This window comes from Xiphophorus hellerii, chromosome 9 (genome assembly GCF_003331165.1).
Source record: "Xiphophorus hellerii strain 12219 chromosome 9, Xiphophorus_hellerii-4.1, whole genome shotgun sequence".
Classification (NCBI taxonomy): Eukaryota; Metazoa; Chordata; class Actinopteri; order Cyprinodontiformes; family Poeciliidae; genus Xiphophorus; species Xiphophorus hellerii.
The window spans coordinates 32,077,299-32,101,174 of NC_045680.1; the positions used below are offsets into that span (position 1 = coordinate 32,077,299).

Consider the following 23,876-nt stretch of genomic DNA (forward strand, 5'->3'; position numbering starts at 1 on the left):
CTGCTTGGCTTTCACTGTTCCTGCTGACTCTTCTGTTGAAGAGCATAATATGAGTAAGAGCAGCGAACCCATCCCTTCCACCTTTGGGAACAGAAACGGATGTTCTGGATTTGAAGAACATCCTGAAGATGAAGTTTGTGCTAAAGAAATGAACACAATGAAGAACGAACATGGCACTGCGGACAGCAGCTGCAACGTGGGAACGACGGGAGATTTAATGGAAACCAGTAACTGTGAAGCAGCGAGTGTTTTGGTCAGCTCAGATCTGGCTGAGGAAGATTTGGCAGATCGTTGCTACCAAGACGACAGTCAAACAATTCCTTCTTCAGTCAACATTTGCAAGTTTTCCAACAACAGCTGGATGAATGCCGCCATGCGCAGCATCCTGAACCTCAGGAAAGCCAGAAAGTTTGTGGATGAGTATCCTGAGAAGATCTCTGGAGCTTTTTCAGCAACTCCATCACGCGCCAGTTTTCTCCATACAGACATGGAAAATCTAGGGAAACTTTTTACCCCAGAGGAAATCAAAGCAGTTCTGACAGAGATTAGTGAGAATGAACCAAATATGGGCTCAGGAAACAGGAACAAGTTAAAAGACTTTCTGAGGATTATGTTAGACCGGTTGAACCAGAGAGGGATTGAAACCGCGTGCATCTTATACAGTAATAACAGCTGTGAAGAAAGTGCTGAAATGCCAGCCATCTTGAATTTTGGTCCCATCATCACCCTGCCGGTCACAAATCCTGTGGACACCACCGCTTCTCTCCTGAACAACTGGATTTATTTGGCTTCCGGAAAGGATTGTTCTCTGTCCTCATCCAGCTCAGCGACAAACGTCTTCCTCCATGACACTGACGTGATAACCTTGCATCTGCCATGGTTCGGCGGTTGGGCGGACTCACCACACACCGTGATTCCTAGTACAACCATTAGCATCCCCATAAAAACTGGAACTCAGTTGTACCGTCTATCGTCAGTCATTTGTCTGGACAAGCTGAGTTCTCAGGCTGACGGCTTTTACACCTATCTGGTGTATGAAGACCTGCTGCTTAAGGCTGAAAATGACAAGGTCACAACCCCAGAAGCAAACAGTGTGTTCGACATTTGGCAGAACGGGTTCATGTACATCTATGAGAAGTTTTCAGAAGGTCAGGACGGACTCAGAGATGAGCTCACAGGTAGCTCTCAGGAGAGGAGCTGTGGCCCTGAAAACGCAGCTGATATGTGGACGATGAATAGATATTGTGGCGGGTCGACACCTTCGAGTCAACCAGACAATCTGTTGGAAAAAAACTCCACAGCGAGCAGTGAGAGCACCGGCGCTGAGGCTGAAGACACAGTCAGGGAAAGCACAGCCAGTACGCCGAGTCCCCATGCACTGAACCAGGAACATCCAACAAACGGTGATCTTGATCCAGTCATTTACGTTTGCCAGTATTTCAACCTCAGATGGGCAAATGTCACGATGCACAGCATTATGAACCTGAAAGTTATCAAGAAGTACATGGCTCAGTATCTGGCTCAGCAGGCCTGTGAAGCATCATCAAGATATCCATCTGGTGCCTCCAGGTACGACCCAGAGCAAGAAGATTTCCCATGGACCCGAAAGTCATGCAGTGTTCAGCAGTTTGACATCACAAAGTGCATGAAGTTTGTGAGCAAAAAGACTGAATTTGCAGCGTTATATACCGTTAATCCAGGTCAGAAGGTTGAGATCTCTTTTTTATTGAATGTTGTTTTGGTCTGGTTAAAAATGAATGCTGTCAAAGTAACCTGCAAAATGCAGCAGTTTATGACTTGTGCAGCCTGTGAGATAGATGAACTGGTCTCTACAAAGATAGGTGTCCTGATTAATTTGAAAAACACAAGACCAAATGACACCACAGCATCTCTCTTTGAACGCCATCTTCAGCAAGCGAGTTCTCTGGAGAAATGCTGCAGCTCTTGTAGAATAGAGAACATCTGCATCCTCGACACAACAGATGTGATCTGCATGTACCTGCATCGACAGCTCAGTGATGAAGACGGCGGACTGCTTCTGACTCCCAGTGCAACCATTGAAGCTCCGTTAGAAATGGGAACCCAATTGTTCTGTCTATCCTCGGTCATCTGCTGTGAAATCCAAAATTCCCGGATGTACAAGTTTTATACATACGTGATATGTGGACAAGCGGTATATAAAATTGAAGATGGAATGGTAACTGATGCAGATGAGGGCTGTGTAGAAGACATGAAGAGAAGAGGATTCATCTACTTCTACGATAAGTACGCAGAAGGAGAGGAGAGATTTAGCTTTCAGGAAAACAATTTCAAGTCTGGAACTGAACAAACTAAGCCAAAGGTGGTGAACTATAGATACAAAGGTAAGGAAAGTTACCGAAAAAGAAAAAATTTAGTCAACCTTTGTGAAAAACTGTGCACGATTTATTTCTTATTTCGGATGTTTTGTTATTTTTTGTTGCCTTCATTTACTTCTACTACATTCTTTGACTTTTCGTTCAGTGAGTATGATTGGATGGCCTTTGGTTTAGCCATCATTTACATTATTTCGCTGATCATACCAGAATCACCAAAAAAAAAAAAAAAGGTGAAAAGGTGAGCCCAAATGAAATCAGCAGCTGTTCTTGAACCCTTTGGAGTAGATGCAAAAGCTTGGACTCTTTATGAAGATGTCAAGCTAGCTTTTATTTCTGCAGTCAAATAATTACTTCTACTATATTCTTAGCCTTTTCTCTCAATACGTTTGTTTAGTTTGTCCTTTCTTGTGCTGTCATTGGCTTTATTACTGTATTTGTCATGATGTGGTGGAAGGCGGTGAGGGAAGCGCAGCAGTTGAAATGAAATGACGATTTAATGGTGAGAAATATCCAAAACAGTCTGAAGCACAAGCCAATCAATCCACAACCAGGCAGCACGGCTGAGCAGAAGCAAAGGCTCAACACCGGTAGCAACTGGTGATATGAAGGACGAAGAGACTAGAGCCACAGACGTGCGACAGACAACACTGTTTAGACAAGGAACAAAGAACACAGGTGGGGTTAAATACACAAAGGGTAATCACAGAAACGAGACACACCTGGGAACAATCAAGGGGAGACAAGACAACACGGAGACTCAGAGACAGAAACTCAAAAATAAATGCACAGAAAACACAAATCTTGACAGTATTAAAGTTAGTATTAAACTAAGCACCTACATCTTCTGCAACTGGTGCGTAAACTTTATCAGTTGTACTGGTTCTCTGTGGGGGCTCCGGCTGCCCCAAAAATCTAAAGACTTTTACGCTAGGTTGAGTTGCAGTGGAGCAGTTTGCAGTGCAAGGCGGCAGGGATGAAGTTCAGTGCCTCCAAATCCGAGGGTTTTGTGCCGGAAAGGGTAGAGTGCCTTTTCCAGGTCAGGGGTGTGGGGTGTCCTGCCCCAAGCGGAGGAGTTAAAGTATCTGGGGATCTTGTTCATGAATGAGGAAAGAAGGGAGAGGGAGATGGACAGACTGGATGCAAGTCTGACTCTTAATAAAATGATAGAAAACTTGGATTTAATCACACCCTGAACTCAGTGGCGCAAAAAGTGGGTATGCACTGCATGCAACGAGTAGGGGCGCTGCACTACAGGGGGCGCAAAAACGATGTGGGGAATATTTTTTCCTAGTCAGCATTTTATATACACTGCTCAAAAAAATAAAGGGAACACTCAAATAACACATCCTAGATCTGAATGAATGAAAGAAATATTCTCATTGAATACTTTGTTCTGTACAAAGTTGAATGTGCTGACAACAAAATCACACAAAAATCATCAATGGAAATCAAATTTATTAACCAATGGAGGCCTGGATTTGGAGCCACACACAAAATTAAAGTGAAATAACACTACACGCTGATCCAACTTTAATGTAATGTCCTTAAAACAAGTCAAAATGAGGCTCAGTATTGTGTGTGGCCTCCACGTGCCTGTATGACCTCCCTACAACGCCTGGGCATGCTCCTGATGAGGTGGCGGAAGGTCTCCTGAGGGATCTCCTCCCAGACCTGGACTAAAGCATCCGCCAACTCCTGGACAGTCTGTGGTGCAACGTGACGTTGGTGGATGGAGCGAGACATGATGTCCCAGATGTGCTCAATCGGATTCAGGTCTGGGGAACGGGCTGGCCAGTCCATAGCTTCAATGCCTTCATCTTGCAGGAACTGCTGACACACTCCAGCCACATGAGGTCTAGCATTGTCCTGCATTAGGAGGAACCCAGGGCCAACCGCACCAGCATATGGTCTCACAAGGGGTCTGAGGATCTCATCTCGGTACCTAATGGCAGTCAGGCTACCTCTGGTGAGCACATGGAGGGCTGTGCGGCCCTCCAAAGAAATGCCACCCCACACCATTACTGACCCACTGCCAAACCGGTCATGCTGAAGGATGTTGCAGGCAGCAGACCGCTCTCCACGGCGTCTCCAGACTCTGTCACGTCATGTTCTGCAGGTTAAGTTTTGTATATGTTTCTCCTTTGAAATTATACATTTCATAATTTTATTCTTAAATTACCCTCCATAAATAAAAATCTTTAGGAAGGGCTAAAGGAAGAGTATATTTCTACCAAAAAATTCAGAAATTCTGAGATGAAAAGTTCTAGAAAAAACCTGAACGTTTGTATTTGAAAAGTTGAAATTGTTTAACATTTAAAATGCTGACTTTTGTTTTCTAGAAAGCTTTTGACTGAGTTCGTAAATGTTGTTTTTTCTACAAAATGTCTGTTTTTGGCAGAAAAGTCCTTTTTATATCTGCAGTGGCTGTAATGTGCTGTGTGGCATCAACATAAGACTCAGAACTGGGAAAAATGTGAAAATTGGTTAAATTCAATTATGTTCTCAAAAATAAATACATTAAAATAAATAACTCAAATTAAATGTATTGTAAAAAAATAATTTAAAATATAGCTTTATAATCTCCAAAGTCATTTAAAACTACAACATGACAAACAAAGAGTCACAACAGTTTATCTTTCGGTGAACTAAGACGTTTTATTTTAATTCTTCTCCTCATGAGACTCTTGTTCCTGTCGGAACCATCAGATCCGGTCCGGGTCCGGTGGCTGACGGCTCGCCTGCAGAGCCTCCAGCAGCTCTGAGTTTTTCAGGTTTTGGTTTGTTGAAGCCATTAAGGAGAATCCTGATCCACTGGATTCACTGGTCGTTAATGGGAAGAGGCGCTTCAGCTCTCAGCGCTGGAGACGGAAGTATTTTCACATTAAAATGTCTCCAGTACTGCCAGGTTTCTTCTTCTGCTCATTATAGCATATTAAACAACTGACGGCACATCACTGCCACCAAGTGGTGGAAACTTGTATTGTAACTCAGCACCTGAATTGTGACGGTAAAATCTCTGGTTTCTGTAAACTTCACTACACAGCGACCTGCTGGTAAAAACCTGGGAGTTTCTTGCAGACCACTAGGTGGCGCTGGAGGCCAAAATGCAGGCCCTCTGGTTAAGAATGGGTGCTTTAAAGGTTACCAGTCTGGATCCCACCCTCTGTGCAGCTCCCTGGCTTCCTTCAGTCTTCTACAAACTCTCAGTGAAGATCCAGTTTCTCTTCTCATGGCTGCTCTTCCTCCTCCTTCATCTGCCTCAGCTGTTCACCCTTCTGCACACTCACCGCTCCTCAGCTCCAAACCTCCATCAGCCACATGTGGATCAGACATTTACCAAAATCGACACAATGCAGTGTTAGTTTTTACGGCAAATTTTTATTTACATTTAGCCAAAAGAAATTGTTGTAGTCAACCATGTTTAATACAATTTAGTCAACTAAATCTACAATCTAGTCAACATAATTATATGTAAAATGTAAATACCTTTTCATCAATTCACTTGAAATAACACAAAATGAATTTTGTTTTTGCCCAGTTGTGGCATAAAGTTATTGTCTGAAAATACAATTCATACACAAACAGATTTAACTTTATAAATGTCTATTTTTCTGATCTTGCCTTCAACAATAACAGAATATTTCAACCAGTAGGATGAAAATCTACACAGTGTCCATAACAAATTTCATATTGCATTCTTGCAGAAACATTCTTCATGGAATATGTTACCATAAATCAAACCTATTCAACATAAAAATTTTAACTCAAGAATCAAACCACAGTATTTTACTAAGAGTAAAAGAGAAAAGTGAATCAGTCATAGTATCATGCTTCAGCCAAACAGGCCAAACAGGATGGAGCAGCATTACTGATGCGCTTCAGCTTTGACTGGCAGATTATGATAGGCAGAAATATCAAACATGTTGGATGTCTGAGAGGAACACAAACAGTTTTGTGTCAATTAAAACTCCGACATCTTGGGCGTGCCGTGGTGGCGTAGCGGTTAGCGCCACCCATATTTGGAGGCCTTGAGTCCTCGTCGCGGGTTCGACTCCTGGACCCGACGATATTTGCCGCATGTCTTCCTCCCTCTCCTTCCCTGTTTCCTGTCAGCCTGCTGTCATATAAGGGACACTAGAGCCACAAAAAACCCTGGAGGGGTAAAAAAAACTCCGACGTCTTACTCATGTCATTTTTGTTGTCTCATCGTCATGGAAAAGGTTTACAAAAACATTGGCACAACCCAAATACAACGATTATACAATCAATATTCATTAATAATAATTAAGTGTGCTTAAGTCATAATTAGGAAATGCGATCATTTTCAAACCGATTCCATTCTTGAGGGTGAAATACATTCTGAGTATGAATTTAAATTGGACAGGCTGGTGGTCGCGGTTTCCTCTACATAGAGGAGCGTTCCCTTTCCAATAGACAGTCCTGTCACTATGGAAGTAGAGGTCAATAAAGGGCAGAACATTCTTATATATATATATATATCAACATAGCAAACAGCACCTAATGAGTCTGGTTTACCTCCAAACATTGGACCCATCTCTGTCAGTAAATGTCAGCAGAAGTATACACAGAATTGGCTTACGGTTGGAATTTTTCCCCGTTGGACCGATTTGCACAATTTCAACTGATGGCAGGAACCACTTCAGGACAGCATTGAGCAAACAGGCGAGAAGGTTAGCTGTTTTGAGGGGTTTTTGGAATCCCATTTATCTTTATGTAGTCTCTGGCCAACCTCTCCACCAAATCAGCTACTTTTTCCTCCGTGTGGTGCACAGTGTTGCTAGCTTGCCCACCAATGTAGAGAGGTGGCTATCTGCATCTGTTAGGCGGCTTTTGGTGGTTTCTAAAAACTCTGAGGTGTCTGCTCAGATGGTTTCATCTCAGTCAGATTTTCAGCGATCTGCTCCGTCACTGTGGCTTGTGTTTTGGCTGAAAGTTGGGCAACCACGTCTTCCACTGTCGTAGTTCTGGCTTCTGCTACTGCTAGCTCAACTAGGTTAATAGTTTCTTCACTGTCAACAGAGCGGACATTCATTTGTTTTTCAGCTTGTTTGACAGATTGGTTCTGTGACGATGTCATCATCCCTTTCTACTTGGTAAACATGTCAACCAAAAGATCACATATGTGGAAAAACAAAGGTACATCAGGGAAAAGTGTGGAGCTACGGTTAACAAGCTACATTCTTCGCCCGGTCACATGACTTTGCATGACTTTAAAGGATTCTATTTTGTGTGAATTATAACATGGTTAGTCAAACTTTTTTTATGACTGAAACCTTTGCCACAGGTTCCACATGAGAAAGGCTTCTCACCTGTATGATTCCTTATGTGGTTAGTCAAATTACGTTTCGCATTGAAACCCTTTCCACAAATTACACATGAAAAAGGTTTCTCACCTGTGTGAGTTCTCATGTGGCTTGTCAAACTTCCTCTTTGATTGAAACATTTTCCACACGTCATACATGGAAAAGGCTTCTCACCCGTGTGAGTTCTCAAGTGCCTATTTAAGTGTCCTTTTTGATTGAAACTTTTTCCACAGGTTATACAAGAAAAAGGCTTCTCACCTGTATGATTTGTCATGTGGTTAGTCAAATTACGCTTTGTATTGAAACCCTTTCCACAGGTTAAACATGAGAAAGGCTTCTCACTTGTGTGAATTCTCATGTGGCTATTCAAATCATTTTTGTGCCTGAAACATTTCCCGCAAGTTTTACATGAGAAAGGCTTCTCACCTGTGTGAGTTCTCATATGGCAATTCAAAATATGTTTTTGATTGAAACTTTTCCCACAGGTTAGACATGAGAAAGGCTTCTCACCTGTGTGAGTTCTCATGTGGCTAATCAAATTACCCTTTTGATTAAAAGACTTTCCACAGGTTAGACATGAGAAAGGCTTCTCACCTGTGTGAGTTCTCATGTGAACTGTTAATCCACAGTTGAATTTGAAACTTTTATGACACACTTTGCACTGTTTCAATGTTTTATCCTTCTGAATTTTCTTGCCCTTCATCCTTTGCTCTTCATTCTCACTTCTGGTCTTCTGTTTATTTCTGTGGGATCCCGAGGCTTCATTAGTCTTTATTCCCTGGTGATGATCTGCTTCAGGGATGTTCTGGAAGATGATTTGGGTTCCATTGAGCTCCGGTTGTTGGTGGTTTGTTTCATCATCAGAAAGCTTTAGGATTAAGATCTCAATCTCCTCCTTTGGGACTTCCTGGTCTTCATCCTGACTGATACCATCAGCCTCAATGTTTGCCATCTGCTCAAGTCCTGATCCATCTTCCTGCTCCTTTATTTGTTTAAGTTCTAGTTCTACTGATTCCTCTTTGATTTGGTGAGATACAGAATTGGTTCCCATTAAGGTATCCATCTCTTGGTCCACTACATCCTGGTTTTCATCCTGACTGATGTCTTCAACCTCAATCTTTACAATCTGCAGAGATCCTAATTGATAATCATCTTCCTTCATTTGTTGCAGTTCTAGTTCCTCTGGCTCTTCTTTGATTTCAAGAGATGCAGAATCTCTTCCTATTGCGTTTTCCATCTCTAGCTTTGGTGCAGTAAGGTCTGGTTCTGACTCATGCTCTGGTTCCTCTGCTCTCCCTTTGGTTTTCAGAGATTCCCTCTGGTTCAGAAAAGAGATGTCTTGTTGGTTGAGGATAAAATGATGAGCAAGAACATCTTGCTTGATAACAGACATAATGTGTCAAATCTGAAAAAATGAAAACAGAAAATGGAATATTAAAATTTTAGCTTAGCTGATTCTCTGTCCATCTTTTATTGACCAAAAAAAGGAGCATCACAGCTGAAAACATTTTCAAGATACAACTGATTCCAGGAGCTCACTGATAATAAAGATTCAAATTTTCTACAGGTGCTGTCTCTAGAGTCAAAGTGAACTCAGCATTAAGGTAACAACCTGGAGCAGATGAACAAGGACACTTGGAAAGATGATGAGAGCTGTTACTTTTCAGATAAATAATTGTATTTTTTATCATAGTGATTTTTTTGGTAGTTTGATTTAAATTTTCCCAGCAAATAATCGAGAAGGTTGAAGGTCATGCAAACGCAGAAATGCAGATTCATATTCATATTCAGTCTGTGGACTTTGATGGAACCCTGGTCTAACTTTGACTGAGTTTAGTATTGAATTGATAGTCAGACTGATCTTTTGATGAACATTAATATAATTTAGTCCAGCATTAATCCACACAACAGACTTAATTCATTTTTAAAGGGTTTTTTGGCTCTAGATTGAGGATTTAGTCACCTGCCATATCCCTGCACCACCAACAGGCATGTTGATTCATTTTAATAGTTGTCACTAGGCCTGTCGCGATAAACGATAAATCAATTAATCGTACAATAAATTAAAACTATCGACGTCATTGTAATTATCGGCATTATCGTCTCTTCCGGCCTTTTTCTCTTTCTGTTAATGACACTGAATGAAAAAAGGCTCAACTCCGGTGCTCTCCACTGACCCTCCTTCCTCATTTCCTTAGTGTAAAGCCCAGCGCACACGACACGATCTTAGAGCTGTCGGCCGATTGTCGGCCCATTTTCAAAACCTGACAGACCCACATTAGCCGACAGAAATCCTAGCTATAACGGTTCGATCGGGTTCGTTCCTGCCGTGTGGTGTCCAACAATGGGCACAAAATAATGGCTACAAGTTCAGTGAACTAATTTTAAAACCAGGCATTAATCAATGCTTTACTACAATCTACCTGCAATGCATGTGGCTAGTGTCAGCGTAAAGTCCTGACTGAATGAAAATCATTATAACCTATTTACGTCACGTTAACGAAGAACAGCTGAAAAGTTACCGGGTTTATCAACTGCGGTAGCAATTTCGCTCCAACTCCTCCTCTTGTCATTTCTATATTCTTTGCATGTTGAATAAACATTAATGTTGTTTCCACATATCATCTCCAATGTCCGCTGGACTTCAGGTTGCGCCGTTTCAGCTGTTTGGGATTCCCCTCCGTAATTTACTCTCAGAAAGCAGGAGGAGAATCCCCGCTTTCTGATTGGCTACCTGTCACATTCAACAGGCTGCGTTAAAGATCCCAGTCGGGGAAAAAACCCTGATTTAGATCAGAGTGGCAACGACGATCTACCGTAACACACCACACAATCTTAGAAAGACCAACGATCTAAGATTGTTGTAAGGGGAAAAATAGGAGCAAAAAATCATGTAGTGTGAATTATTGCATCAGGTAGTCGATGTGCCCATCTTCTCTATTTAAATCTAATTATTACTGAAGGGCAACATAATATACAGACTTCATAATCTGAACTCTTTTGGTTGAATGCAGTATTTATTTCCACTTTGGCTTTATGGTGTTTAGTTTTTTTTCAAGTGAGTTTTTTGTTAATGGAGACTGAGAATCCATTTTATTTTTGTTTTTGGTTGTTTTGTTTATTTTGTTTATCATTTCCAGTGTTTAGTGTTCTTTTGAAAATAAAGTGTATCTATCTTTGGCAGGAAATCACCTGCATTATTACGTCATTTCCATTAAATCAGTGTAAAAAAGGTCTTCAAACAATATTATCGTTTATCGCAATAATTTTTGAGACAATTAATCGTTGAGCAAAATTTGTTATCGTGACAGGCCTGATTAAATACAGAGAAATGTCTCCTTTTATTATTCTTTTTATTCCATATCATTGATTTTACATCATGCATCATTTCAATACAATCTGTGAAAAAAAACAGACAAAGCAAAACTGTTATGGCAATTTATTACAAACCATCACATAACTAGACATTAATCTTTATGGAGTTATTTTTCCTTAACATCCCTTCTGAAAGAAACTGACAAACTACTACAGGAACAACAGACTACTAAAAAGAATACCAAAAGCAACAAACTTTGATATTCCCATTAACATATTTGTAAGAAAACAACCCGCTTGAGAAGAAAGAGTAGAAGACAACAAGGTTCAATATGTATATTTATTTAAAGACCTTTCACAAAATGTCAAATACAAAAAAAATCATTTGACAGTAAGAGTTTCAACTTCGATCTGCCTTGTAGATAAACATCCCACTGTTGAGTACATGCCAGGTCTAAACAATGTGAGAGCACCAGAAAGTCTGAAAATCTGAGCACAGACCTCAAAAGTTATAATATTTATCTGCAAAAGTAGGTTTAATTATTCAAAAATTTGCACAAATGTAGGAGAATTTAAATGTCTTTGAATTCAGCAGCAACATTAATAACAATAAAGCCTTCCGACTTGTATGGGTAATTTTAAACAGTTTCTAATTACATTTTTACAAGTTTCAGTAGGTAAAATACAGAGACCTTTATTACACGTATGAAATGGGAAAGGATTCTATTTTGTGAGTTGTAAGATGCTTAATCAAACTATGTTTACGACTGTAACCTTTTCCACAAGTGCCGCATATGAAAGGCTTCTCACCTGTGTGAGATCTCATGTGGCACGTCAAACTACATTTTTGAAGGAAACCTTTCCCACAGGTTATACATGAAAACGGCTTCTCACCTGTGTGAATTCTCATGTGGTTAGTCATACTACGTTTTTGAAGGAAATTTTTCCCACAGGTCATACACGAGAAAGGTTTTTCCCCCGTGTGAGTTCTCATGTGGCTAGTCAAACTACGTTTTTGAATGAAACTTTTTCCACAGGTTAGACATGAGAAGGGCTTCTCACCTGTGTGAGCTAGCATGTGGGTATTCAGAAATCTTTTTTGATTAAAACCTTTTCCACAGGTCTTACATGAGAAGGGCTTCTCACCTGTATGAATCCTCATGTGGTAAGTGAAACTATATTTTTTATAGAAACCCTTTCCACAGATTATACATGAGAAAGGCTTTTCCCTTGTGTGAGTTCTTGTGTGTCTAGTCAAGCTACGTTTTTGAATGAAACTTTTTCCACAAGTAAAACATGAGAAAGGCTTCTCACCTGTGTGAGTTATCATGTGGCTAGTAAAAGTAGATTTTTTATTAAAACTTTTTCCACAAGTTCCACATGAGAAAGACTTCTCACCTGTGTGATATCTCACGTGGCTTGTCAAACTACGTTTTTGAATGAAACTTTTTCCACAAGTTAAACATGAGAAAGGCTTTTCACCTGTGTGATTTCTCATGTGGCTATTCAAACTATGTTTTTGCATAAAACCTTTTCCACACATTAGACATGAGAAAGGCTTCTCACCTGTGTGAGTTGTTATGTGGGTACTCAAAAATCGTTTTTGATTAAAACCTTTACCACAGGTTAGACATAAGAAAGGCTTCTCACCTGTATGAATTCTCATGTGGCAGGTAAAATTTGATTTTTTATTGAAACCCTTTCCACAAATTATACATGAGAAGAGCTTCTCACTCCTGTGACTTATCATGTGACTATTTAAACTACGTTTTTGGATGAAACTTTTTCCACAGGTTATACATGAGAAAGGTTTCTCACCTGTGTGCGTTCTCATGTGAACACTCAAATTACGTTTCTGAACCAAACCTTTTCCACAGATTGAACAAGAGAAAGGCTTCTTCTCACCTGTGTGAGTCGTCATGTGGCGATTCAAATCATGTTTGTGACGGAAACATTTTCCACAGGTTATACATGAGAATGGCTTCTCACCCGTGTGAGTTCTCATGTGAATAGTCAAACTAAACTTCTGAATGAAACATTTTCCACAGGTTAGACATGAGAAAGGCTTCTCACCTGTGTGACTACTCATGTGGCTATTCAAATTATGTTTGTGATTGAAACATTTCCCACAGGTTAGACATGAGAAAGGCTTCTCACCTGTGTGAGTTCTCATGTGGCATTTCCAACTAATTTTTTGATTAAAACCTTTTCCACAGGTTTTACATGAGAAAGGCTTTTCACTAGTGTGAGTTCTCATGTGGGTATTCAAATTATGTTTGTGATTGAAACATTTCCCACAGGTTTTACATAAGAAGGGCTTCTCGCCTGTGTGAGTTCTCATGTGAACTGTTAAATCACTATTACATTTAAAAAATTTTCCACAAACTTTACATTGTTTACCATTCTGAATTTTCCTGCCCTTCATCCCTTTCTCTGCATCATCACTTTGTCCTTTGGTTTTCTGAGCCATTTTCTGTTGCCAATCATCTTTACTGGATCCTGAAGCTTCATGAGTCTTTATTTCCTGAAGCTCTACTTTAGAGAAGTTCTGTAAGAGGATTTGGTTTGCAATTACGTCTGGTGGTTGTTGTTGGTCTGTATCATTATCAAAAGCCTCTAGGACTAAATTATCAGTCTCCTGCTTTAGTATGTCCTGGTATTCATCCTGACTAATGCTTTCAGCCTCTTTCTCTGCCATCTGCTGAGGTCCTGATCCATGCTCCTCTTCCTTCACTTGTTTAGGTTTCAGTTCTCCTGGTTCCTCTTTGAGTTCAACAGGTGCAGAATCTCCTCCCATTAAGGTATCCGTCTCCTGCTTCAGTACATCCTGGTTTTCCTCCTGATTGATGTCTTCAATCTCAATTTTTACCATGTGCTGAAATCCTGATTGATCATAATCTTCTTTAACTTGTTGCGGTTCTAGTTCCTCTGGTTCTTCTTTTAGTTCAAGAGGTCCAGAATCTGTCCCCATTATAATATCCATCTCTTTAGTACAATCTGGTCTTCATTCAGCAAAGGTTCAGATCCATACTCTACGTGTCCGAGTTCTGGTTCATTGGCTCTCCCTTTGGTTTTTAAAGATTCTGTTTCAATCTTTTCCAGAACAGAGATCTCTTGTTTGTAGAAGACAAAACACTGAGCAACATCTAGCTTAATAATAAAAATAATGGTGTGGGAAATCTGAAAAAAAGAACAAAAAATGTAATATTAATTTTAGCTTATTTTCTGTGTTCATCTTCCATTGACCAGTTGCTACACCAGAAGCTTTACAGCTGCAGATCATCAACATGTTGCATATGCAACCGACAGGTGGAGCTCACCGTTTAACTGAGTTTTTTGTGCAAACACTAAGGCAGACCGAGGTTTCTCTACAGTCTTTAGACACGACACAACCTAAAGGCAACTACTGATACTCGGGTTTTCTCAATTCCATTTTTTACCAGAACGAGTACTTTGGTTTGCCAATATGAGTTCTGAAATACAGTAGTTAAGAAGGTGGTAAAGGTAATTTTATTTCTATAGCACATTTTCAGCAACAAGGCAATACAAAGTCTTTTACAGGATTTAAAAGGAAATACAAACCAAAAGAGCAAAAGAAGAAAAAGCTAATAATGTTGATCCAAAGTAAATAAACTAGATACTCTTACATAGATCTCACAATAAGTTTTGAAAACAAATCCATCTTATTTAGAACAGGTCAGCCATTCTTCTTTTTAAGCCTACAGTCCCTCTGAATGTCTTAAATCATAAATAGTGCATAACATACATTGTTCAGTTTTTAAATGCTTTATCAAATTACTCATTAAAGGATGTGACTTTAGCTAGAGTTTAGATCTATAGCCTGAGCCACATCCCGAAACTCAGGCCAGGTCAAAGTTATTTGCTTCATCTGCATTTAATAAGCCTAAAATACATACACAGAGAAAGCCAAAACAGAATGAGCAATAAAGTTGTGTTAATCTATTATTGAGTAAGCATGAAGCGCATACAGCTCCACCCTGCTCCGCTCCTACCAATCACTGGATGCCCTGGCAGGACGTTTGCAGTTCAATACACTTTGGATTCCTGGGCAAGTGGAAGGTAGTGCGTCTGTCCTTACTGTTGGTCGAGGATGTTGAAGATGTGAACACAACTGGAACTTTTAATAACAGGATTTCTGCTTTTTGGAGTTGGCGTTTACCTGGCATATCGTGAAATCCAGAAAACACAGGCAGCTGTTCTGGGCATTGAGAGGCCGCCGTCTGAAGGAATGTGCTGCAGACTCGGATGCTGAATTCTTGCTGAGAGTTTCAGGACAGCTGCGGCCCCTGGAACTTGCTAGTGAGATGGAATCGACCTTGACTTGCTGGTTCGGTTGGACTGACCACTTATTTGGCTGTTTGGATTTCACCATTGAGAAAGCCGTCAATACTTGACATCTGTGGACTTGAATCAGGGATCTACTGAGGCCCCTGATGATCCATCAATTATCAAAGACTATGGTAGGGGGGGGGGGGGGGGGGGGGCAGTGTTCAGACTTATTTACAAATCCACACACTGTATGGTTATAAACACACCTCACCGCCATCACTGCCTCCTCTCCTTATGTTGTCTATTTATTGCTGTCATGGTTTTGTGCAACCCTACTATGTGTCAAATAGAAAACAATGTGAGATATGATTTTTCCTTAATGTGGTTATTCTCATCTAATGAAAAGGTGTCACCCCCAGGGCTGCACCTGTCTACCAATGTCTTAAATGTTTCTTTGTTTTTTGTTCTTTGGATGGGCTGTACTGAAATGTGAATGAATCATTCACTTATTTATTCAAACTTGACAGCCAGGATTTGTAGAAAGAACTATTTGGATCATTAACATAAAAAGTGTTTCATTGTCCCTTAACTCTTTAACCAATCAATTTATCAGCACCAGTGATTAGCACGTTTATCCCTGACTGAGTGAAAACATCCATTATTACACCAATTTTTTATTTTTTAACGGTCCTGTTTTTCATTCACAAACCACGACTCCTGGCTCGCTCGCCACATAACGCCGCTTTGGGTTCGCACTACCATCTGTTTTAGTAACTAGCTGGTACTTTGCACTGATCAGAACTATGACCAGCATGGAGTCATGATCTGACTGAGAAATATGCTATAGTGCAACTAGTATTTATTCATGATCATAATAGCCATTGGGTATTGAATTTAATGCAGAGGTCAATGAAAGTGTGTTTCTGTCAGGTTGTTTTAGTCAACAGGTGCAGCCACAGTGAAGCAGCAGCATTCAAACCGGAAATTAAAGGAAGTGGGATTTGGTTCAGGCAGTCAGGTGAGTTACAAATGTAGAGCAAAAGTCAAGAGGAATGCAGAAATCTCTGACAATAAGATTCTTGTTTTCTTTTACAGACATACTTTTCTTAAAACCCTGAATAACGACAGCACTCCTCCAGTACTCTGCCACGGAGCTTTTAAAGATCCGCTTACATCTGCATGGATCACCACCATCAGCTCGGCTCCTAACACCAGGAGATTTTCCACCTGCCCTGGCAGAAATACACCCATCAAGGCTCTTGCTGGATTTTCTGCTGTGACGTACATAACTCCATTAAATCTACCTGGTCTGCTGTTTGTCGTCCACCTAGGAACACCGGTCACTGCGTTGAATACAGTGTGTTTGCCCAACTGGCTCGGTCAGCTATTGCGGTTGTCAATCACAATAAAAACATCAACTTCGGTCTCTTCAACATCCACTTGTTCATGAGTAAAGGGTATCTTGTGCAGGATATAATCTCTGACCGAAAGATTTTCTGTGCTTAACTGAAACGTGGCAACATCCGAACGACTTTGCACCACTCAACGACGCTACTCCTCCAGGGTTTGTTTACATCACTCAACCTTGTTTTTCTGGCAGAAGGGGAGGTTTAGCAATAATCTACCGCGAGAAGTAGAGGGCAGGGCCTGTAACTGTTCCTGTCTGTCATTCATTTGAAGCAACTGTATGCCATCTCTCTGGGCCAACTCCCACTAAAATTGCCCCCTTGTTTAATTTGTTGCACAGGAGATATTACCCACTGACTGCAAAGTGGATTAATTACTAATTACTAATTAAATATTTAATAATTGCTGCACACAACAAAAGCCTCCATGGCCTCCTAAATAATCTTGCTCCACTTTAAACCAGATCTGTCTCATTCACTCATACTGCACCTTGGTTTACTTCCACTCTTAGTAAAAGGACGTCGACTCACTGTGCACAAAGACATGGATTCCAATCATATTCTTCACTACAAAGATTCAATTTCTACAGCTAAATCAATATTTTATTCCACTTTTCTTATTCCCAGTTCTAATAAGGGTAACTCCAAAGCCTTATTTTCTGTACTTGCAAACATTACCAAACCACTAGATTCTCTCCCACCTGTATTCCTCTGATTTTTGTAACACTTTGGTATCATTTTTCTCTTCTAAGATAGCACATATCCACCAACTCTTACTCAAATATCATCTGTTCCAGATGTCCCTACTAATTCATTTATGGTCCTCAGTCGATGACGTCACCAAATTAATTCAAAAATCAAAATCTTCAACTCATCATTTAGATCCTCCTCCACCAGTTCTTGTTAAAGCTCCATCTCCTCTCCGTCATCACTGACATCATATATTCTTCCCTTTCTCTGGTGTTGATCCTCTGACCAGCTGCTAGAACCCAAATACTTCAGAAACCTGGTCTAGATCCCAATGATCTCAATAATTTTCATCCCATCTCAAATCTTCCATTCATGTCTAAAATTCTTGAAAGAGCAGTTGCTGTTCGACTTCATTCTCATCTATCCAGCAATAATTTATATGAACAATTCCAATCTGGTTTCCGTCCACAGTACCGAATCAGCACTTCTTAAAGTTACCAATGACCTCCTCCTTGCTGGTGACTCTGGTTTATTATCCAAACTCCTTTTGCTTGGTTTGACTGCGGCCTTTGACACAATCTCTCATAACATCCTCCTTGACAGACTATCCTCTCTTGGTATTGTAAATACATCTCTGAACTGGTTTCAGTTGTTCCTCTCAGGCTGCACTCAGGTTGTTCAGTTAAAACCATTCACCTCTCATCCTGTTCCCGTTATCTCGGGTGTTCCCCAGGGCTCTGTCCTGGGACCCTTGCTGTTTATCATTTACTCTCTCCCCCTTGGTTAAATTTTTCTCAAACATAGGATTCAGTTTCACTGCTATGTGGATGACACCCAGCTCTATGTCTCAACCAAACCTAGTTCTTCCACTTTCATCCCTCACTGATTGTCTTCTTGAAATAAAATGCTGGTTCACTCTTAACTTTCTTAAATTAAATTGCAATAAAACTGAACGTTTCTTAATTGGTACTAAATCAATACTAAGGAAACTTAATAACTTCTCCATTTTAGTTGATAACTCCTCCAATTTTCCCTCCCGTCAGGTTAAAAGTCTGGGTGTCATCCTCGACAGCAGTCTCTCCTTCTCCTCCCATGTCAACAGCATCACTCGGTCAGCCTACTTTCATCTGCGATATATTCATCGTCTCCGTCCTTCCCTCACTAATCTGCTGTTCTGGTCCACAGTCTGGTCATTTCTCATTTAGATTACTGTAATCTTCTTTGTTCTGCTACAGAAAACTCCATAAATTACAATTAGTTCAAAATTCAGCTGCTTGTATCATCAATCCATCACATCACACCTGTTCTACCACAGCTCCATCAGCTTCCCAGCTCATATCGCATCAACTATACAATACTCCTAACTTTCAAAGCGGTTCATAACCTCGACCCCACCATATTTTTTGACCTCCTTCATGTTGCTACACCCCCCCATATCCTCAGACCTTCTTCTTCTGTTCATCTCGCTGCTCCCCCTGCTCGTCTTGTCACTACGGGAGCATTCAGCCAATCAACAGCAGCTAAATGCTCTGCAGAGCATTCAGCCAATCAACAGCAGCTAAATGCTCTGCAGAGCATTCAGCCAATCAACAGCAGCTAAATGCTCTGCAGCATTCAGCCAATCAACAGCAGCTGTTCAAGTAGCTTACGCTCTTTGATTGCATTGTCTTTTTAAGTCTTGTTTTGTACTTAATTTTTACTGTACATTTCTATTTTGTGTTTGGTTTTATGTTAAATTATGCAAGGTGACCTTGAGAGTCAAGAAAGGCGCCTACAAATAAAATGTATTATTATCATTAAACTAAAGTGATTTCTTTATTGGATCAGACATGACAATGAGTAATTATTAGATAAAAAGACAGTTATTATTAATATTAAGTTTATTTGATGGGGACAGACTGAGCAGAAACAGTCCCATGTTTGCGTCACAGTGCAACAGCAGCAGTTAATTCGCAGCACTTGTCCCAAGATGGGCTTTTAAACAGTACCTCTAAAAAATTGAAGTGATAATCATTTAAAATCATACAACATAATGTTGACAACATCTACAAACAGTGAAACATAAAACATTAAAAATGGATACCGTTCTGTTTCTGACATAACCAGAGCTTACGATTTCCATGTGAAGCTGCTCTAGATCTGCTGCTGCCTGCAGGCTCTGAATGCAATGGCTTCATGGTGGAGGTGCAAATCTGTTCAAACACCTAAAAATCTATTTTAAAAGGTTATGACTAATAAAATTGGGAAAGGTCAGAATGACAAATTTAGCCCAAATGTGACAGTGATGGAATCTGATTGGCTTTTGATATAAAATCTTTAAAGCCGATTATAGAGACTTGCTAATGTTTGACTAGTCTGAGACCAGACAGCAGCTCCATAGAACTCAATGAGAGAATCATTGAGTTCAAAAACATCTCTGCAGTGACGTGTTAGACAATTTCTAATCATTTTTAAAACAGCTTATATTTGATCTAACAGTTTTGCTGATTTGATCAACATGGCTCCTAAAATTTATTTGAACATCCAAAATTATTCTTAAATATTTTTCTTGTTTTACTTGTTCAATAAGATCCCCATTGATCTGGATATTCAAGGACTGTAATGACGTTTTCTTGATTGAAAAGCAAAAGCACTTTGTTTTCTTTGTATTGAGAGTTAAGCAAGAATCCTTCAGCCATGATGATGATCTCTGCAGGCTGTTCTGAAGTTTTTCACTGACTACAATATAATGTTCTTGTCTGATGTATAAACAATGGTGTCATCAGCAAACATTTGCAGGTTAACTTCAGGACAAATTTCAGGAAGACTGTTAACATACAGACTAAAAAGGACCGGACCGGAGATAGTTCCTTGTGGAATCCCTGTTACTATTTTACAGAAGACAGATTTACTATTATTAATGACAAAACATTGTTCACGATCTTTCAGAAATGATTGAAACCAAGACAATGACCGTTCTGAGAAATTAAATGATAAAAGCCTTGAGATCAGTAAATTGTGGTTCACCGTTTCAAAAGCCTTTTTCAAGTCCAGGAAAACTGCACCAGTGATTTGTCAAACTGAAGAGGATGCAGAAGATTGTTACTTTCTAAATACAAAGTTGTTCCAGAATAATTTCCTCCAGTATTTTTAACAATGAAATGGAATACAGAGAAAAACTTTAAAACTACTTAAAACAAGACAAAAACAAAAAATGAAGCTAAACATGAACCACGAATGCAGCTGGACACAAGTCAGTGGACAAATATGAAATATGCATGCTGCTTTAAACTCTGCTTTAGAAGACTGACAAATATCCACCAAAACTCTTCAGTGAGAAACTTTAAATAAACATAAAAGGACGACTCAAACGTCTTATTTACTACTTTATCCAGATCTGACACAAGTTAATCAAACTCAACTCAAATTTTAGGTGAAGTTCAGAAAAGGATCAACGGAAAGTTTCCACGTCTTCCTACATCCAGGTACTCTGCCGCCATTTTGGTAGTGTGGAAACAGCTTTTCACTTCTTTAGCTATGTTTCCATTGTGAAAATTGGAATTACAAAAATCTATTTGCTTTATGGAATTTAAAAAGATTTTGAGGACAAAGTGGTTTCTCAGCTGTATCAAAATTTGTGTTTGTCTCAAAGCTGCAAGGGAAACATTTTCCAGCATCATGAGTTGTGAACAACAACCAAATGTTACGAAGACGAGACAAAGACAACAGGAAGAGGCAGGAGGACGGTGGCGCGTGAACAAATTTAGTCAAGTGTGATATTAATTGTGTTTCTTGTTCAATGGGAGCATTACAATTGTGAAACTGTTTTTTCGACAGTGGAATATGGAGTTTTACAAATATTTGTAATAAAAACGCAGCTACTGCACAAAGGAGAACTGCAATGGCTGAATGTTGTTGGATTCAAGGCGGATAGTTAAGAACGTCACGATTCCATTTGATTCAGTATTACTCTAAATCCTTTGATACTGAATTAAATGTGAACAGATTAATAAGCGTACAATAGTGTCATAAACACACTAGCTTTAGCAAGATGCTAATTTCCCATAAAACAAACAGCATACAAAAGCCCACAGTTCAAATCAGCATACAATTTCATAACTAAAAAATATATGGAGTCAAAAAGAAACTTTTAATATACCTATATCAAAGCGCAAGTATCTTAAAATATTTACAAAACTATATCTATAATGTCATGTTCTGTTCATACTGTTTTTGCTTCTAAATAGTAGAATTAGTAATAAATGATATTCTATGACTATTTTGTTTGTTATTCATCTGTTAAACACAGAAAGGTCCAGAGATATAAACGAGCAAAACAGAAGAAATATTACAAATAGATTCTGTCATCCACAGGAAGCAGCCAAATGGAAATATGAAATATGTCATGTAAGAAATTTACATTTCTGTTGGCTGTCACAAACAAAGCTGTTTAAAAAGCTCCTGGAAGATTTATAAAATTGTAACACAGATTGCAAAGAAATAGTTTTCTTGATAATTTGAGTTCTTAGTCAGACTCATCCTTCATAAAGTAAAAATAAAATAACCAAGGAGTCAGAAACTTTTTCAACTCAAACATCAACACAACAAAAAGTCCCTGAGCTGCAAAACAGATTTTATTTTAAATATGAACTAAATTAAATAGCTTTTTTTTTTTTTTTTTACAGCAGGGGCACAAACAAGTAATTGAGTTTTGGTGAACTGTTGAATAATAATTTTTCTGGAGGTTTTCAGAGGGAGAGCAGGATGGTCTGATGTTCTCCTATAAACCCAGAAATGACTTTGCTCCTTTCGGATCGATAGATCAGCTGATCAGAAGAGTTTAGATCAAACCAAACAGAGCAGATCGAGCTGTTCCTGTTCTGGATCCTAAACTTTGGATCATCAGTCAGGCGACTTTGCTTCGTGTCATCAAGTCTCTTTTTAAAAACCTGCTTCTCAAAAGCATTTGGTCCCGTTTATGTCTTTTTTTTCATGGTCTTAGTTCGATTTTACGCATTTATTTTATGTTATTTCTAATCTTTGATTTGTCTTGTTTTTACACAGCACTTTAGACTTTGTTTTTAAAATGTACTACATACATTTAATCTGGATTCAAGAATCACATTCTGTGTTTTATTTAATATTTGTTTGCATAAAATAATGAATCTCCTGTTTAAACATTCAGACTGATCAAAAACAATCCAGATTCATTAATGCAGCAGAAACCCGGTTAAATGAAGGTGTGAAGCAGAAGCCGAGTTAAAGCTGGGATCAGGAAACATTACCTGATGGTGGCGCTCTTCCTCCTGCGATGTTGAATATTTCAGCAGTTAGTCTGATTGATTCTCGCTGAAGATTGAAGATTAACCGGAGATATTGTCACTATAGACTCTGAAATATTCAGCTCACACGGACAAACCGTCTTCTAACCGACAACAGGCACAATGGAGCCTGGAAGCTAACGCTGCTAGCGCCTTGCTGGTTACTTCCGCCGGAAGTCTCACACGGAGATGTCACCCAGAAACAGATTATGTGCTTTAAGTTCCGCCTCCAACTACAACTATCAAATTTTGTTCAGATATTACACTGAACAAAAATATAAAGCCCCGTGTCAAATATAAGAGTTTTATGAACATTTGGGTTACGCAATATATAGAGAAACTCAAAATACATTTTCAGTAATTACTGATCTTCATATCAGCATCGATGACATCGTGGTTCGGCCGTTTGTAGCGGATCGACAGTCCTGATCGGGGTCAGGCTGAGGAATCTGATTCTGACCCAGTTGGCTTCCCGTAGGCGGTTACAGACAGTCTGAGGTTTGATGCGTCTGTTGTTCAGACCAATAGTCTCATCAGCTGAGTGTCGCTGGTCTGAGCCGATCCTCAGACGGACGAGCCGATGTGGCCGTCTGGTGCTGAGCGGTCAGACGAGGATGAGGAGGATCTGCAGTAGAGCCGGTCTGTTGGAAACCAACTCTTAAAGGGCCAACGGTCCGATAACGGACCATTATCGGACCGTCGGTACGACGTCCTGCATCCAATATGCCAACGGCTCCCACATAACATCTGAGGCTTTCTGACTTCTGACATAATGTGACATTTTGGGGCCTTTTATTGTCCAGACCAAGGATTGTCCAGCTGTTGCTCATTTCGTCTGACCGCCCAGTGGACATGTCCCACAATGCACCGAGTAAAACAACAACTCACTGAGTAACGCTCACTGACAGGAAGTTGGATTAAATATTATACACAGTTCAAAAGAAATATTACTTTGGTACAATAAAATGTCAGCAATGCTCATTTACAGTTAACTCCACATGGCAACAACATCTGACATGAGGCCTTTAGATTTTTGTTCGGTTTTGTTTTTTTGTCTGTTGTGACACAAGTTGAGCAACTTCAATACTGAGTTTAGCATCTGAACTAATTGAAACTAGTTTTATCCAACTAAAAATAAAAACACAGAATTAGAACCTCCTTTTCATACACAACTCTATAATACAGTATAAAATG

The 23,876-nt window shown here is 39.7% G+C and overlaps 2 protein-coding genes across 2 annotated transcripts; both read right to left on the reverse strand.

Moving 5' to 3' along the window:
* Positions 1-5,713: 5,713 nt before the first annotated feature.
* Positions 5,714-22,894, reverse strand: LOC116725775 (zinc finger protein OZF-like). Its single transcript, XM_032572146.1, has 2 exons — positions 22,647-22,894; positions 5,714-9,086 (listed from the first exon to the last, which is right to left on the reverse strand). Exon 2 carries the CDS (start codon positions 9,072-9,074, stop codon positions 7,599-7,601), a length of 1,476 nt encoding a protein of 491 aa, XP_032428037.1. The 5' UTR covers positions 9,075-9,086; positions 22,647-22,894; the 3' UTR covers positions 5,714-7,598.
* On the reverse strand, positions 11,106-20,453 carry LOC116725747 (oocyte zinc finger protein XlCOF6-like). Its single transcript, XM_032572091.1, has one exon. It carries the CDS (start codon positions 13,977-13,979, stop codon positions 11,694-11,696), a length of 2,286 nt encoding a protein of 761 aa, XP_032427982.1. The 5' UTR covers positions 13,980-20,453; the 3' UTR covers positions 11,106-11,693.
* Positions 22,895-23,876: the final 982 nt, after the last annotated feature.